At 36.3% G+C, this 18114-nt stretch overlaps 1 protein-coding gene across 5 annotated transcripts in view; it reads right to left on the bottom strand.

Moving 5' to 3' along the window:
• Positions 1–18114, bottom strand: part of UNC80 (unc-80 homolog, NALCN channel complex subunit) — a gene marked incomplete at both ends in the record, with an annotated part of 248689 nt that overhangs the window by 143579 nt on the left and 86996 nt on the right. For all 5 annotated transcript variants that reach the window (XM_081242187.1, XM_081242190.1, XM_081242188.1 and 2 more), the window contains one exon: positions 11198–11370. In XM_081242187.1, the coding sequence (XP_081098313.1) occupies positions 11198–11370 (173 nt within the window). The remainder of the gene's footprint in view (positions 1–11197; positions 11371–18114) is intronic.

Below are 18114 nucleotides of genomic sequence, written 5' to 3'. Positions count from 1 at the left end.
TGTACACCTGAAATTAATATAATATTGTATGTCAACTATACTTCAATTAAAAAAAAAGGAAAGAAAAGCCTCTATGTTGTGCCCAACAACTGGAGAATGCACATTCTTTTCAACTACACATGGAACATTTACAAAAATTAATAATGCTCTAGTTCATGAAGCAAGTTTAAATTAATTCCAAAGAATCTATCTGAAAATGAAGTTAGAAATCAATAACAAATGGATACCTAACAAAACTCTGAAATTTATAAAATTGAAACACACACACTCGTACATATTTCATAACCCATGGAAAAGGAAACCATTAAATAAATTAAAAAGGACTTAAAAATAAATTGTAACATAAATACTACTTATCAAAATTTATGATGTAATTGAAGGAGTACTTAGAGGGAAATGAATAGCTAAATGCTCAGTTTTTGAGCAGAAAAAAATAAAAGTATGAGCTAAGCAATCAACTAATAAGTTAAAATAATAAGACAATGAATTCAAAGCAAGAAGGAGGAAAGAATAAAAATAAGGGCAGGATATACTCAATATTTTGTAATAACCTATAAGGGAAAAGAATCTGAAAAAGAATATTATATATGTGTGTGTATTTATAACTGAATCACTTTGCTGTACACCTAAAACTACCACAACATTGTAAATCAACTATACGTCAATAAAAACAATAAGGGCAGGAATTAATGAATTAGAGAATGAGATACAATAGAGAGAATCTCTATTGTACCATTAAAAAAGACTAATGAAATTGACATATCTGGCAAGCCTAACCAAGAAAAGAAAAGGAAATAATTTTAGGAATAAAAACAGAAAAAATAATTACAGATGCTGCAAAGATCAAAAACTAATAAGAAAATGTTATGATCAATTTTAATTCAACAAATATGAAAATGGAGGTAAAACTGACAAATTGCTAAAAATATTAAAATTACTTAAATGGACTCAAAGAAATAGAACTTTTGAATTATCAATTCAGATCTGAATTTCAATTTGAATTTTAATTATATCTAAATTTATCTGTGGACTCAATGTAATTCCAATAATAAATCAAAAGATTTTCATAGAAACTGACAAGCTAATTATAAAATTCACATGGAAGAGCAAAAAGCCAAGAACAACCTAGGTGATGTTCAAAGTTCAAGCTATTAAGACAGAGTAGATTGACTCAGAGCACACATGGAATGCAACAGAAAAAAAACTCAGACTTACACCCATGCATGCATAGAAACCTGACACATGATTAAGATGGTATTGCACATCAGATAATAAAGTATAAATTAGTCAATACATTATGCTAGGATATTTTTTTTTTCATGTGAAAAGAAAAGAAAGAAAAAAAATCCTGTTTTATACATACAAAAAATTCTAGTTAAAGACCTAAATGTGAAATGCAGACTTTAAAATTTTTAGAGGAAAATTTAATATGTATTTATTACTACCTTGGGATTTCTTTAAAAAGACATAAAAATGCTAACCACTAAAGAAAATTTTTATAAATTAAATTACATTAAAATTTTCATTAACATACAGCATAAGGAAACAAAACAAAATGATATATTCTCTAGGTATACAAACTCATGTGGTAAAATAAAGCAAGCACAGGGAAGATTAAAACAAAGTTCAAGACAGCAGTGTCTTCTAGGAAATAGGGGTGAGTAATTAGGGAAGGAGATACAGGGGACTTTAAAGAAAGTGGAAATGCCCTATTTTTTAAGATATGTAGTGGATATGTGACATTCAAATTTTTTCTTTAAACTCTACATATTCATGATATACATCCTTTTTATGCTACATTTCATAGAATGTTTTCAAACATTCAGTATAGAATACCACTAGAATAAAGTGAATAATTTGACCATTTAGTTTTGGTTGTTACTGGATTATTTCAACTTTCCTTATGATTCAAAAGAGGACACAATATTATTTTGCTTTGATAGTTCCTAGTCTGCATATATTCCTAACTCCTTGAAAAAAGCTAATATCCTTTCATCATCAAGTAGTTTTATGATGGTAAACCCCAATGTGGATTACATTTGTTGCAGTGAACCTGAAAGTATGACTATATGGTAACCAAATGTTTCATTTTCCACAAGAGTTCTAGTTTATGTCTAACTGGTATAATTATTGATAGCACTCCATTTCACTCACAAAAGTGTCCCAATTTGGATAAAAATTATATAACCAGTCCTCCTAAAACTATCTATTTATGAAGCTATTATAATTTAATATGAATTAGGTTTTCTCTGTCCACAGACTAAGGAGAAAACTATGATCCCATTGACTCTCTTATATTCATGAAACTGTTCCTAAAGCAAACTGACATTATTATGTGTTATTTAGGCTAATAAATTACCAGTAAATTAGAAATCACTATGTCTGTACATGTTATATATTCAACTGGGTATACAAGGATAGATAACTTCACCTGAAATATACATAAAATAGACAGAAGTGCCTTTTGTTTGAACGACTTTTGTGCTTGTAGATTATATGAACCTAAAGATAAAATGAATCCTTTATAAAACATATCTTTTTAAAAATGCCTTACAGTTGCATTTATTAAATTTACACTAAAGAGGAAGAGTGTGAGGAGGAGCTGTGCTGGACTAAAAACGTATCCAATTATCCCTTTGTAGTCATAGCAATAATGACAAGAGGACTCTAAAACAAAAACCTTCAGATTGGCAAGACTTTGAACATTGACATTTCTAGTACTTCTTTCATTTAATAATACTTTTTAATTCTGAAGAAAATTGGAAACTTGAAAAAAATCACATTTAAATTCTATGATGAAGGCAACGAAACAATGAAAACTGTGCCGAAATAAAATTACATCATAATATAAACACTGTATTTAAGCTGCACTTAAAAAAATGAATGCGACATCCAACAAAAGCAAACAATAAAAGAGAGATGGGAGAAAGTGAAGGACTGGAAAGTGATGATGAACTGAACACATTCATTTCCCCTCCTCTCCCAAATCCTATCTGATGAAATGGTAGAATCTATACCTATGTATAAATCTGTATATTTATACCTATATCTGCATCTGCATATCTATCTGACATCTATATCTATCTGTCTATCATCAATCTATCCATCTGTGTCATTTATATCTACATCTATATATATTTCTATATTTGTATTTCTATCTATATTTATACACATACATATATGTATATGACTAAAACCACAAATGCATTGGAAAACATAGAATATAATTTTTAAAATATCTTTATTGGAGTATAATTGCTTTACAGTGTTGTGTTAGTTTCTGCTGTATAACAAAGTGAATCAGCCATGTGAATACATATATCCCCATATCCCCTCCCTCTTGTGTCTCCCTCCCACTCTCCCTACCCCACCCCTCTAGGTGGTCACAAAGCACCGAGCTGATCTCCCTATGCGAAGCAGCTGCTTCGCACTAGCCATCTACTTTACATTTGGTAGTGTATATATGTTAATGTTGCTCTCTCACTTCATCCCAGCTTACCCTTCCCCCTCCCCGTGACCTCAAGTCCATTCTCTATGTCTACGTCTTTATTCCTGCCCTGCCACTAGGTTCATCTACCATTTTTTTTTTTTAGATTCCATATATATGTGTTCACATACAGTATTTGTTTTTCTCTTTCTGACTTACTTCACTCTGTATGACAGACTCTATGTCCATCCACCTCACTACAAATAACTCAATTTCACTTCTTTTTATGTTTGTCTGAGTAATAGTCCATTGTATATATGTGCCACATCTTCTTTATCCATTCATGTTGATGGACATTTAGGTTGCTTCCATGGCCTGGCTATTGTATACAGTGCTGCAATGAACACTGAGTACGTGTCTTTTTTTTTTTTTGCAGTACGTGGGCCTCTCACTGTTGTGGCCTCTCCCATTGTGGAGCACAGGCTCCGAATGCACAGGCTCAGTGGCCATGGCTCACAGGCCCAGCCGCTCCGCAGCATATGGGATCTTCCCGGACCAGGGCACAAACCCATGTCCCCTGCATTGGCAGGTGGACTCTCAACCACTGCGCCACCAGGGAAGCCCACATGTCTCTTTTTGAATTATGGTTTTCTCAGGCTATTTGGGGGTCCTTTGTATTTCCATACGAATTGTAAAATTTTTTGTTCTAATACCGTGAAGAATGCCATTGGTAGTTTGATAGGTATTGCCTTGAATCTGTAGATTGCTTTAGGTAGTAGAGTCATTTTCACAATACTGGTTCTTCCAATACAAGAACATGGTATATTTCTCCATCTGTTTATGTCATCTTTGATTTCTTTCATCAGTGTCTTACAGGTTTCTGAGTACAGGTCTTTCACCTCCTTAGGCAGGTTTATTCCTAGGTATTTTATTCTTTTTGTTATGACGGTGAATGGGATTGTTTCCTTAATTTCTCTTTCTGATTTCTTGTTGGTGGTATATAGGAATGCCAGATATTTCTGTGCATTAATTTTGTATCCTGCAACCTTACCAAATTCACTGATTAGTTCTAGTAGTTTTCTGGTGGCATCTTTAGGATTTTCTATGTATAGTATCATGTCATCTGCAAACAGTGACGGTTTTACTTCTTCTTTTCCAATTTGTATTCCTTTATTTCTTTTTCTTCTCTGATTGCCGTGGCTAGGACTTCCAAAACTATGTTGAATAATAGTGGCGAGAGTGGACATCCTTGTCGTTTTCCTGATCTTAGTGGAAATGCTTTCAATTTTTCACCATTGGGTATGATGTTTGCTGTGGGTTTGTCATATATGGCCTTTATTATGTTGAGGTAGGTTCCCTCTATGCCCATTTTCTGGAGAGTTTTTATCATAAATGAATGTTGAATTTTGTCAAAAGCTTTTTTGGCATCTATTGAGCTGACCATATGTCCTTTATTCCTTAATTTGTTAATATGGTTTATCACATCGATTGATTTGCATATATTGAAGAATCCTTGCATCCCTGGGATAACCCCACTTGATCATGGTGTATGATCCTTTTAATATGTTGTTAGATTCTGTTTGCTAGTATTTTGTTCAGGATTTTTTCATGTATGTTCATCAGTGATATTGGTCTATAATTTCCTTTTTTTGTGATAGCTTTTTCTGGCTTTGGTATCAGGGTGGTGGTGGCCTACAATCAAGATTACTCTACCCAGCAAGGATCTCATTCAGATTTAACAGAGAAATCAAAAGCTTTTCAGAGAAGCAAAAGATAAGAGAATTCAGCACCACCAAACCAGCTTTACAACAAATACTAAAGAAATTTCTCTAGGCAAGAAACACAAGAGAAGAAAAAGATCCACAAAAACAAACCCAAAACAATTAAGGGTAATAGGAACATACATGTCGATAATAATCTTGAATGTGAATGGATTAAATGACACAAACAAAAGACACAGACTGGCTGAATGGATACAAAAATAAGACCCATATATATGCTGTCTACAAGAGAACCTCTTCAGACCTAGGGATACATACAGATTGAAGGTGAATAGATGGAAAAAGATATTCCATGCAAATGGAAATCAAAAGAAAGCTGGAATAGCAATACTCATATCAGATAAAATAGACTTTAAACTAAAGACTGTTACAAGAGGTAAGGAAAGGCACTACATAATGATCAAGGGATCAATCCAAGAAGAAGATATAACAATTATAAATGTTTATGCACCCAACATAGGAACACCTCAGTACATAAGGCAAATGCTAACAACAATGAAAGAGGAAATCAACACTAACACAATAATAGTAGGGGACCTTTACACCCCACTTACACCAATGGATAGATCATCCAGACAGAAAATAAATAAGGAAACACAGTCTTTAAATGACACAATAGACCAGATAGATTTAACTGATATTTATAGGACATGCCACTGGAAAGTGGCACAATACACTTTCTGCTCAAGTGCACATGGCACATTCTCCAGGATAGATCACATCTTGGGTCACAAATCAAGCCTTGGAAAATTTAAGAAAACTGAAGTCGTATCAAGCATCCTTTCTGACCACAACACTATGAGATTGGAAATCAATTACAGGAAAAAAAAAAACTGTAAAAAACACAAATACATGGAGGTTAAACACTGTGCTACTAAATAACCAAGAGATCACTGAAGAAATCAAAGTAGAAATAAAAAAGTTCATAGAAACAAATGACAATGAAAACACGATGACCCAAAACCTATGAGATGCAACATAAGCAGTTCTAAGAGGGAAGTTTATAGCAATTCAATCTCACCTCAAGAAATAAGAAAAATCTCAAATAAACAATCTAAACTTACAGCTAAAGCAACTAGAGAAAGAACAAAAAAACCCAAATTCAGTAGAAGGAAAGAAATCATAAAAATCAGAGCAGAAATTAATGAAAGAGAAACGAAGAAAACAATAGCAAAGATCCATAAAACTAAAAGCTGGTTCTTTGAGAAGATAAACAAAATTGATAAACCCTTAGCCAGACTCATCAAGAAAAGAAAAAAAGGGAGAGGATGCAAATCAATAAAATTAGAAATGAAAAAGGAGAAATCACAACAGACACCACAGAAATACAAAGGATTATAAAAGACTACTACAAATAACTATATGCCAATAAAGTGGACAACCACGAAGAACTGGACAAATTCTTGGAAATGTACAATTTTCCCAGACTGAACCAGGAAGAATTAGAAAATATAAACAGACCTATCACAAGTAGTGAAATTGAAACTGTAATTAAAATCTTCCAACAAAGAAAAGTCCAGGACCAGATGGCTTCACAGATGAATTCTATCAAACATTTAGAGAATAGCTAACACTGATCCTTCTCAAACTCTACCAAAAGATTGCAGAGGGAGGAACATTCCCAAATTCATTCTAGAACATATTTAAAAGTGAAGCATTTCTGAAAGTCAGGAAGCAGATGAGATCAGATATTAAGTGAAACCAAACACTGAGGATACAAAATTAATAATACATTTAATAGAAGACAACTTGTGAATGTTAGAGTAATCTCAAGGGTCTCCTAACCCAAAGAGACAGGTATGAACAACTGCAATTGCCACACTTGCACAATGATGGTAAAAACAGGATGTTACTATGATTCAAACATATTGGACATGCAGCTATATTTTCCTTCCTCTCAGTTCTCTTGCCAGTATTCACCAGTGACTTCAATTCCTTCACTTGTCTATACCTGAGAAACTGAAGTTGAATGTACCCTCATTTGGGGACCATGTCCTGGCTTAACCCTTTCCTCTAATATCAACAAATAAGACAATGAATGTGAAGGTGCTTTATTAACTATGACATACAATGAAAATGTTACTTTTCTTATCTTCTACCACCACCTCTCTCACCACTGCCGCCACCATGACTACCATCACCACCAACATTACCACCACCATGAGTACCATCACCACCATCATCACCTATCCCTTTTTGTTTCAACCAACCAGGTCTACCTGGCTTCTGTCTCTGTTTCCTTTAAACCGTGACTGATTCTGACCTCTGGACACTCCTTGGCCTTGACCTAGAATCAAAGATTCTCAGATACGAAAGAAACTCATACTAACTACCCCCTTCTTGAGTCTCCCTGTACTTCCCCATTGAGTCCAGTGTAGTGACAAAGAGCTAATTACTTCTCAATGTTCTACTTCATCACTGGACATCTATAGTGATCAGAAAATGCTTCTTTACTTTGAAGCTTGAAGACACCACTTATAAGTATCAAACCCCCTTTATTTTATTTATTACCATGAGATTAATAAGATTGAGAAGGTCAAGCAGGGCCAGAGTTGGTCCAACAGAAAGGGAAGAAAGGAGAATCTAGTGATCTGGTAACTACCTGGCCATAGTCTTATTTGGAGGAAGTAAAATAAATTTTAAACGTTTTCTGGAATTCAGCCATGAATTAAATCTCCTTGAAACCTCTAAGCATTATAGCAGTTGGAAATCATATAGGTATGGAACCATCTGATGAGAGGGAATGAAATTCCAGCATCCAAGGGACTGATTATTTTAAGAAGAATATTGATGAATACTTTTATAATCTCCATTCAGAAGCCAGTATTAATTTGTTTGATTGGGATTATTTTTTTAAAGAGCCTATTGATAACACGATTTTATTTATTACTTTTAAAATATATTTATTTATTTTTGGCTGCTTCGGGTCTTCACTGCTGCATGTGGGCTTTCTCTAGTTGCAGTAAGCAGGAGCTACTCTTTGTTGCAGTGCACGGGCTTCTCATTGCGGTAGATTCTCTTGTTACAGAGCACAGGCTCTAGGTGCGTGGGCTTCAGTTGTTGTGGCTTGCAGGCTCTAGAGCACAGGCTCAGTAGTTGTGGTGCATGGGCTTAGTTGTTCCAGGGCATGTGGGATCGTCCTGGACCAGGGCTCAAACCCATGTCCCCTGAATTGGCAGGAGGATTCTTAACCTCTGCACCATCAGGGAAAGCCCTCGACTGGGATTATTTTTTAAACTTTCAAATGTATCACTCTCTGTGACAAGCCTCCTGTTTCTCCCATGACCACATATCTTATAAAGCTTAAAAGCTTGTTATGTAGGAAGCAGTTATTCCTTCTGTTTTTACACCATCAATGTTAATAAAATCATTCCAACTACTTTATTAAAGAGACTCTCTTTGTCAATGATAATACATTGAGATTGTGTTCTTCCCATTTTTTGTTTCAAGGGTGGGTTTTGGGGGAGTTCATGAACCTTCTGATATTACAGGCTGAATTTTGTCTGTAAGTGTAATTCTCTCCATAACTCTCCATAGCTTTCATTCAGTTCTCAAAGATTTTGTCTCCAAAATGTTAAGAATCACTGGTTTAGTGGGTGAATGTGTAGTGTGAATGTTTAAAGTTGAAAATCTCCTATATGTTCCTATTATAAATTCATCATGTATTCACGATCTTTTTTTTTTAAAGATTCAATTGCTTTTGGACCATTAGAAATCATTTGCCGTCTTCTTTATTATGGAGACCATATACATTTAAGTACATTTTCAGTGTATCAAGAGACACTCTTTCTGATTTACCTAAATAACTTTTTTTTTCTTTTTTACAGAGAAAGTATACGGTATTGCTAAAAGAGTCCTGAATAGAATCAGAAGGTTCTGCTCTGAGCCCAGTTTTCACTTCGACTGGCTTATATGACCTTGAGTAAAGTCACCTTAGCTCTTGGGGCTTTTGTTCTCTCATGTGGAAAATGCGTGAATGAAAAGAGTGGCTTGGAGTCCAGTACATGATATGCATTCATGTGGAGACTTCACTCAGGATCTCTGAAAGAGTTGTGGGTGTGGGGCTGAGGCTTTCCAGAAGAGGGAAGGACAATCCATTCTCTCTGTCATCAGGTGCTTATTTTACTGACTGTTGTCCAAATGCTATTATCCTAACATTGTCCAATTTGTATGGGCAGATGTGCCTCTGTCTTTCTCTTTCAACAGTAAGTTGAAGTAACATGATTCATTATTATCATTTTCTTTACACTCAGACAGTTGCTGGAGAAATTTGATGTCTCACTTGTCTAAAAATTTTCCAAAGTATCTGTGACTTTAGGATTGAAAGAAAGATGGACATAATAGTACATCTGGAACACTGTAGCATAAACTACTCATAAAGTTCTAATGCACCATTGTTATTGTGTATTTAACCATTGTTCAACTAGTTTGTGTCATCTTCACTTTCTTAATCACATTTAAACTATCAGGTTTAAAATACAGAATTTCTTATTTTTCACATTTTAAAGTTCCTATAGTGATCTCACATAATTTTTTTAATGAGAGAGTCAACATGGTATTGTACCAAATATAAGGTCTGTTCTAATCTGGCTCTATCCTTTCCTGGATTTGAACCCTGGCCAGTTGGTGATTAAAAAGAACCATGCATGACTCAAAAGAGTGACAGGCTGGTTTCCTCTCTCCCACTTAGAAAACAAGAAATTGGCTCTTTGCCTTGTCAGCTCTCTTGACTTAGACAGGCATCTCATTGTTCTTTGACTGTTTGATTGCCACCTGCCTCAGCTCTCCTGGAGACCTGTGACTGTCTGCATTTTACAGTCATCATAGCATATATCAGTACACATTAAACACTTTGGAATTAAAAAAAAATACTTTCAAAGACCAATGTCCAGGAATCGGAAACTGACTGAAAAATCTTAAATAACCATAGGTCATCATTCTGGGTGATTACAGTGGTATTTGCATTTTCAGCTTAAGTGAAGCTACATACCTTGCTGGTCACTAAATATCATGAGAGCAAAAGCTATTAATGTCACAGAAAAATGTCATGAATTATATTAAAAGGTTTGGACTATTTTCCAAGGTAAAATATGAGTGGCAATTGGTTACATATTCATGTGTTATAAAAAGGGATCATTTATAGGCAGGCTAAAGGGTTTTTGTTGTAAAAATGTCTATCTTAGTTTTTCTTTTTAAAATGTAAATACAGAAGACTTTTATTTCTTGATATTTACTTGGAATTTTGTACCTAGTATTTATATAGCATATGAAGAATTTATTAAACCAGAAGATAAATAAAGGAAATTGAAAGAATGTGTTTAAAACTCATATCTGGGTCTCATTTATTTGACAAAAATACTTTCTAAACACGATCAACATTATACTCTTGAATCTCTTACATGTGTATAAGGCTACACAATGTTCAAGGTGCTTCTGTGCAATTAATTTCAATTGATCCTTGCTTCATATTTTCCCTCAATTAATATGCAATTAAACCAAGACAGAGTTTAAAGGACTAATACATGACAGACATGACTAATAATGTAATAATAATAATGACCTAACTTTATTGGCAAATGCTATATTTCAGGCATTATGATGAGAACTTTACATCTAATATCTCATTTAATCCTCACACTAACCCTAGGAGGTAGGCATAATATTATTATTACTCTTAATCTTATTTTACAGGGTTTAGCTAATAAATGTCAGAGTGATTTTAACCCAGGCAGTCTCATTCCAGAACCCTCATACACTTTTAATCATGATGCTGTACAGAATATATTTACTAAGATTTTTTTCCCCTTTCTTTTCTTCTTTCACCTTACTACCTTTTCCCCTCCTCTTGCCACTAATGCTGAGGAAAACAAAAAAAAGACGAAAAACGTAACCCCATAGCTAGGCTTTGGAGTAGGGATTCATGCTTTCCTCCATTAGCAGAATTAACTGGAATGGGATACAGAGTGAGAAAATTCTTCCAACAACTTACAAGATCCAAGGCGGCTGCCAAGATCGAAGCATCAGGAATTGTCCCTGGCTCACAGCAGTTTAACAGAAATTGAAAGCGCTTCATGCCTTGTCGGATTGCTCCAAGATTCACCACATTTTTGCTTTTTCCGCCATCTTGGTTGGAAGACAGATGGTCATCAAAACTGTGGCAACCTGTAGGGGTTTTCCCATGTTGGAGGAATGAAGGAGAGAGAGTGTAATGGTTGTAGATTAAAAAAGAGCTTTGAAGTTTCAACAATGCATTTTCTGTAGTGTTGGCCTAAGAACTTTTTCCTGAACTACACTTCCCTCCTCTCTATCTAATGCTTGATTTGGACACCTTGACTTTTAGGAATCTGATGACACATAGCATATGTAAATAAGGGGTCTTATATAACTATTTTAATATAGGGTCTGATCCATAGAGAACAGACTTGTGGTTGCCAAGGGGGAGGGGTGGGTGAGGGAGGGATGGATTGGGAGTTAGGGATTAGCAGATGCAAACTATTATATATAGAATGGATAAACAACAAGGTCCTACTGTATAGAACAGGGAACTATATTCAATATCCTGTGATAATCCATAATGGAAAAGAATGTGAAAAAGAATGTACATATATATATACATATGTATACATATATGTATATATATGTATGAATGTATATATATATGAATCACTTTGCTGTATAACAGAAGTTAACACAACATTGTAAATCAACTATGCAGCAATAAATTTTAAAAATTAAAAATTAAAAAATAGATAAATATAGGGTCTGATCATTTTGCTTTCAGGTCTCTTCTCTAATACTGCTAAGAGGATTATTTAAGATGATTCTGCCTGTAACTAACTTCTGTTTTTATGGAAGATGCAAAATCACTGTGCAATTTCAGATCTGTGACAAAAAATTGATATCAAAGACAGTATCTTGATATCTTAGTTACAATGCAAAGAATCACTTATTATTAGAGTTGTAAAGGACTTGAGAGGTTGGTCATTTAATGCCAGGATTTCCAAACCTGCCTGTGCATCAGAATTATCTGGGCAGTTTTTGAATCTTATTCAGAAGTTCAGAACCAGAGTCTCTGAAAGAGGAGTATAAGAATGTGTGCTTTGTAAAGACTCACAGATGATAAGGATGCAGCCAGCCTGACCCCACACGGTGGTCAGAGGTTTAGGAACCACTGATTCATTCTCACTTATTTTTCCATAGTTAAACTGCATACGAATGAGAATCAGTCTAGAGCTTCTTAAAATGCAGATTATCAGATCTCATCACTAGAGATTTGGATTCCATAGGTCTGCAGGCTATGTATATTTTTAACAAACATGCCACATGATTTTAATACAGAAAGTCTAAGGATCACACATTAAGGAAGAATAATACAAAGCATTGTTTTTCATTTCTTTTAACCCCAGGTACGTTTTTAAAAACCTACGTATCTCATAGCTTTTCTATAGCTTCTAGTATATATATATATATATATACACATATACATATATAATATTTAGTTTATCTTATATAATGCTATAATACTGAATATAGTTTTAAACACCAAGCCCAAATTACTTCCCATGACTCTGAAATGTACTTTCAGCACCTAAGAATATAACCCTTGATTTAGTGCTTGGCTTAATGTGTGCTGACACCATTCATTTGCGATGTTGCCAACTCCAGGTCCTCACTAAGTCACAGATCCCATTACAGGAAACGGCTTTCTCACCTCTTCTGACAAAAATACCTTGATACCTCCCACCCACTGCCCCACTTTCCCACTTGCTGCCTAAACACAGAAAAAGTGGCCCTCTTAGCCTTTGCTCTCAACTAAGGTGCCCTATACGCAAGCAGGTCATGATTGGTGGTTGCAGATGTATGGTGAATAATTTGCTCCTATTAATAAACACTAATGTTCACAAATTTGCATTTAAAAGTCAGATCCAGAGTTGGATGTACCCCTTTAATAATTTGCATTCTTTGTAAATAAAAGGGTGATATTTACAATTATGAGCTTGGTTTACCATGAGAGTGTGTACTAGTGGAACAAGGTGAGCACCTGTTCTTTTAGAAAACACATCCTTTGGAAGCAGTTCAAGCTTGGGGAAAGTATTCCTTTGGACGTTATTACCACAAGATAACAAATTATGGCATGAGGCCTAAACCAAGATGGCGGAGTAGAAAGACTTGCTCTCACTCCCTCTTGTGAGAACACCAGAATCACAACTAGCTGCTGGACAATCATCGACAGGAAGACACTGGAACTCACCAAAAAAGATACCCCACATCCAAAGACAAAGAAGCCACAATGATACAATAGGAGGAGCACAATCACAGCAAAATCAAATCCCAGAACTGCTGGGTGGGTGACTCACAGACTGGGCAACACTTACACCACAGAAGTCCACTCACTGGAGTGAAGGTTCTGAGCCCCACATCAGGCTTCCCAACCTGGGGGTCCAGCAACGGGAGGAGGAATTCCTAGAGAATCAGACTTTGAAACCTAGTGGGATATGATTACAGAACTTTGACAGGACTGGGGGAAACAGAGACTCCACTCTTGGAGGGCACACACAAAGTAGTGTGTGCATCGGGACCCAGGGGAAGGAGCAGTGATCCCAGGGGAAACTGAACCAGACCTACCTGCTAGTGTTGGAGGATGTCCTGCAGAGGCGGGGGGTGGCTGTGGCTCACCATGGGGACAAGAACACTGTCAGCAGAAGTTCTGGAAAGTACTCCTTGGTGTGAGCCCTCCCAGAGGCTGCCATTAGCCCACTAAAGAGCCCAAATAGGCTCCAGTGTTGGGTTGCCTCAGGCCAAACAACCAACAGGGAGGGAACACAGCCCCACCCATCAGCACTCAAGTGGATTAAAGTTTTACTGAGCTCTGCCCACCAGAGTAACACCCAGCTCTACCCACCACCAGTCCCTCCCATCAGGAAACCTGCACAGGCCTCTTAGATAGCCTCATTCACCAGAGGGCAGAGAGCAGAAGCAAGAAGAACTACAATCCTGCAGCCTGTGGAACAAAAACCACATTCACAGAAAGATAGACAAGATGAAAAGGCAGAGGGCTATGTACCAGATGAAGGAACAAAATAAAACCCCAGAAAAACAACTAAATGAAGTGGAGATAGGCAACCTTCCAGAAAAAGAATTCAGAATAATGATAGTGAAGATGATCCAGGACCTCGGACAAACAATGGAGGCAAAGATCGAGAAGATGCAAGAAATGTTTAACAAAAGCCTAGAAAAATTAAAGAACAAACAAACAGAGATGATCAATACAATAACTGAAATGAAAACTACACTAGAAGGAATGAATAGCAGAATAACTGAGGCAAAAGAATGGATAAGTGACCTGGAAGACAGAATGGTGGAATTCACTGCTGCAGAACAGAATAAAGAAAAAAGAATGTAAAGAAATGAAGACAGCCTAAGAGACCTCTGGGACAACATTAAACGCAACAACATTCGCATTATAAGAGTCACAGAAGGAGAAGAGAGACAGGAAGGACCCAAGAAAATATTTGAAGAGATTATAGTTGAAAACTTCCTTAACATGGGAAACAAAAAAGCCACCCAAGTCCAGGAAGCGCAGTGAGTCCCACACAGGATAAACCCAAGGAGAAACACGCCCAGACACACAGTAATCAAATGAGCAAAAATTAAAGACAAAGAAAAATTACTGAAAGCAGCAAGGGAAAAATGACAAATAACATACAAGGGAACTCCCATAAGGTTAACAGCTGATTTCTCAGCAGAAATTCTACAACCCAGAACGTAAACTGATGAAAAGGAAGAACCTACAACCAAGATTACTCTTCTCGGCAAGGATCTCATTCAGATTCGATGGAGAAATCAAAAGTTTTACAGACAAGCAAAAGCTAAGAGAATTCAGCACCACCAAACCAGCTCTACATCAAATGCTAAAGGAACTTCTCTAAGTGGTAAACACAAGAGAAGAAAAGGGCCTACAAAAACAAACCCAAAACAATTAAGAAAATGGTCATAGGAACATACATATAGATAATTACCTTAAACATGAATGGATTAAATGCTCCAACCAAAAGACACAGGCTTGCTGAATGGATACAAAAACAAGATCCATATATATGCTGTCTACAAGAGATCCACTTCAGACCTAGGGATACATACAGACTGAAAGTGAAGGGTTGGAAAAAGATATTCCATGCAAATGGAAATCAAAAGGAAGCTGGAGGGCTTCCCTGGTGGCGCAGTGGTTGACAGTCTGCCTGCCAATGCAGGGGACACGGGTTCGTGCCCTGGACCGGGAAGATCCCACATGCCGCGGAGCGGCTGGGCCCGTGAGCCATGGCCACTGAGCCTGCGCGTCCGGAGCCTGTGCTCCGCAACGGGAGGGGCCACAGCAGTGAGAGGCCCGTGTACAACAAAAAAAAAAAAAAAAAAGGAAGCTGGAGTAGCAATACTCACATCGGATAAAATAGACCTTAAAATAAAGAATGTTAGGGCTTCCCTGCTGGCGCAGTGGTTGAGAATCCGCCTGCCGAAGCAGGGGACACGGGTTCATGCCCTGGTCCAGGAAGATCCTACATGCCGCAGAGCGGCTGGGCCTGTGAGCCATGGGCGCTGAGCCTGTGCATCTGGAACCTGTGCTCCGCAAGGGGAGAGGCCACAACAGTGAGAGGCCTGCATACCGCAAGAAAAAATAAATAAAGAATGCTATAAGAGACAAGGAAGGACACTACATAATGATTAAGGGATCAAACCAAGAAGAAGATATAACAATTATAAATATATATGCACCCAACACAGGAGCACCTCAATACATAAGGCAACTGTTAACAGCTGTAAAAGAGGTAATAGACAGTAACACAATAATAGTAGGCCAGACTTTAACACCTCACTTACACCAATGGACAGATCATCCAAAATGAAAATAAATAAGGAAACAGAAGCTTTAAATGACACAATAGACCAGATAGATTTAATTGATATTTATAGGACATTCCATCCAAAAACAGCAGATTACACTTTCTTCTCAAGTGCACATGGAACATTCTCCAGGACAGATCACATCTTGGGTCACAAATCAAGCCTCAGTAAATTTAAGAAAACTGAAATCATATTAAGCATCTTTTCTGACCACAACGCTATGAGACTAGATATCAATTACAGGGGAAAAAAGTAAAAAACACAAACACATTGAGGCTAAACAATACATTACTAAATTACCAAGAGATCACTGAAGAAGTCAAAGAGGAAATCAAAAAACACCTAGAGACAAATGACAATGAAAACTCGACAATCCAAAACCTATGGGATGCAGCAAAAGCAGTTCTAAGAGGGAAGTTTATAGCTGTACAAGCCTACCTCAAGAAACAAGAGAAGTCTCAAGTAAACAATCTCACCTTACAACTAAAGGAACTGGAGAAAGAAGAACAAACAAAACCCAAAGTGAGCAGAAGGAAAGAAATCATAAAGATCAGAGCAGAAATAAATGAAATAGAAACAAAGAAAACAATGGCAAAGATTAATAAAACCAAAGCTGGCTCATTGAGAAGATAAACAACACTGATAAACCATTAGCCAGACTCATCAAGAAAAAGAGGGAGAGGACTCAAATCAATAAAATTAGAAATGAAAAAGGAGAAGTTACAACAGACACTGCAGAAGTACAAGGCATCCTAAGAGACTACTACAAGCAACTCTATGCCAATAAAATGGACAACCTGGAAGAAATGGACAAATTCTTAGAAAGGTATAACCTTCCAAGACTGAACCAGGAAGAAATAGAAAATATGAACAGACCAATCACAAGGAATGAAATTAATACTGTAATTAAAAATCTTCCAACAAACAAAAGTCCAGGACCAGATGGCTTCACAGGTGAATTTTATCAAACATATAGTGAAGAGCTAACACCCATCCTTCTCAAACTCTTCCAAAAATTGCAGAGAAAGGAACACTCCTACACTAATTCTATGAGGCCACCATCACCCTGACACCAAAACCAGACAAATATACTACAAAAAAGAAAATTACAGACCAATATCACTGATGAATATAGATGCAAAAATCCTCAACAAAATACTAGCAAACAGAATCCAGCAACACATTAAAAGGATCATACAACTTAATCAAGTGGGATTTATCCCAGGGATGCAAGGATTCTTCAATATACACAAATCAATCAATGTGATACACCATATTAAGAAACTGAAGAATAAAAACCATATGATCATCTCAATAGATGCAGAAAAAGCTTCTGACAAAATTGAACACCCATTTATGATAAAAACTCTCCAGAAAGTGGGCATAGAGGGAAACTACCTCAACATAATAAAGGCCATATATGACAATCCCACAGCAAGCATCATTCTCAATGGTGAAAAACTGAAAGCATTTCCTCTAAGATCAGGAATGAGACAAGGATGTCCACTCTCACTGCTATTATTCAACATAGTTGTGGAAGGCCTAGACACGGCAATCAGAGAAGAAAAAGAAATAAAAGGAATACAAATTGGAAAAGAAAAAGTAAAACTGTCACTGTTTGCAGATGACATGATACTACACATAGAGAATCCTAAAGATGCCAACAGAAAACTACTAGAGTTAATCAATGAATTTGGTAAAGTTTCAGGATACAAAATTAATGCACAGAAATCTCTTGCATTCCTATACACTAATGATGAAAAATCTTAAAGAGAAATTAAGGAAACACTCCCATTTACCACTGCAACAAAAAGGATAAAATACCTAGGAATAAACCTACCTAGGGAGGCAAAAGACCTGTATGCAGAAAACTATAAGACACTGATGAAAGAAATTAAAGATGATACCAACAGTTGGAGAGATACACCATGTTCTTGAATTGGAAGAATCAATATTGTGAAAATGACTCTACTACCCAAAGCAATCTACAGATTCAATGCAATCCCT

Source organism: Mesoplodon bidens, assembly GCF_964165515.1.
Source record: "Mesoplodon bidens genome assembly, chromosome: 8".
Taxonomy (NCBI): domain Eukaryota; kingdom Metazoa; phylum Chordata; class Mammalia; order Artiodactyla; family Ziphiidae; genus Mesoplodon; species Mesoplodon bidens.
The sequence above is the reverse complement of the archived record's forward strand: the minus strand, read 5'-3'. Positions and strand labels throughout refer to the sequence as shown.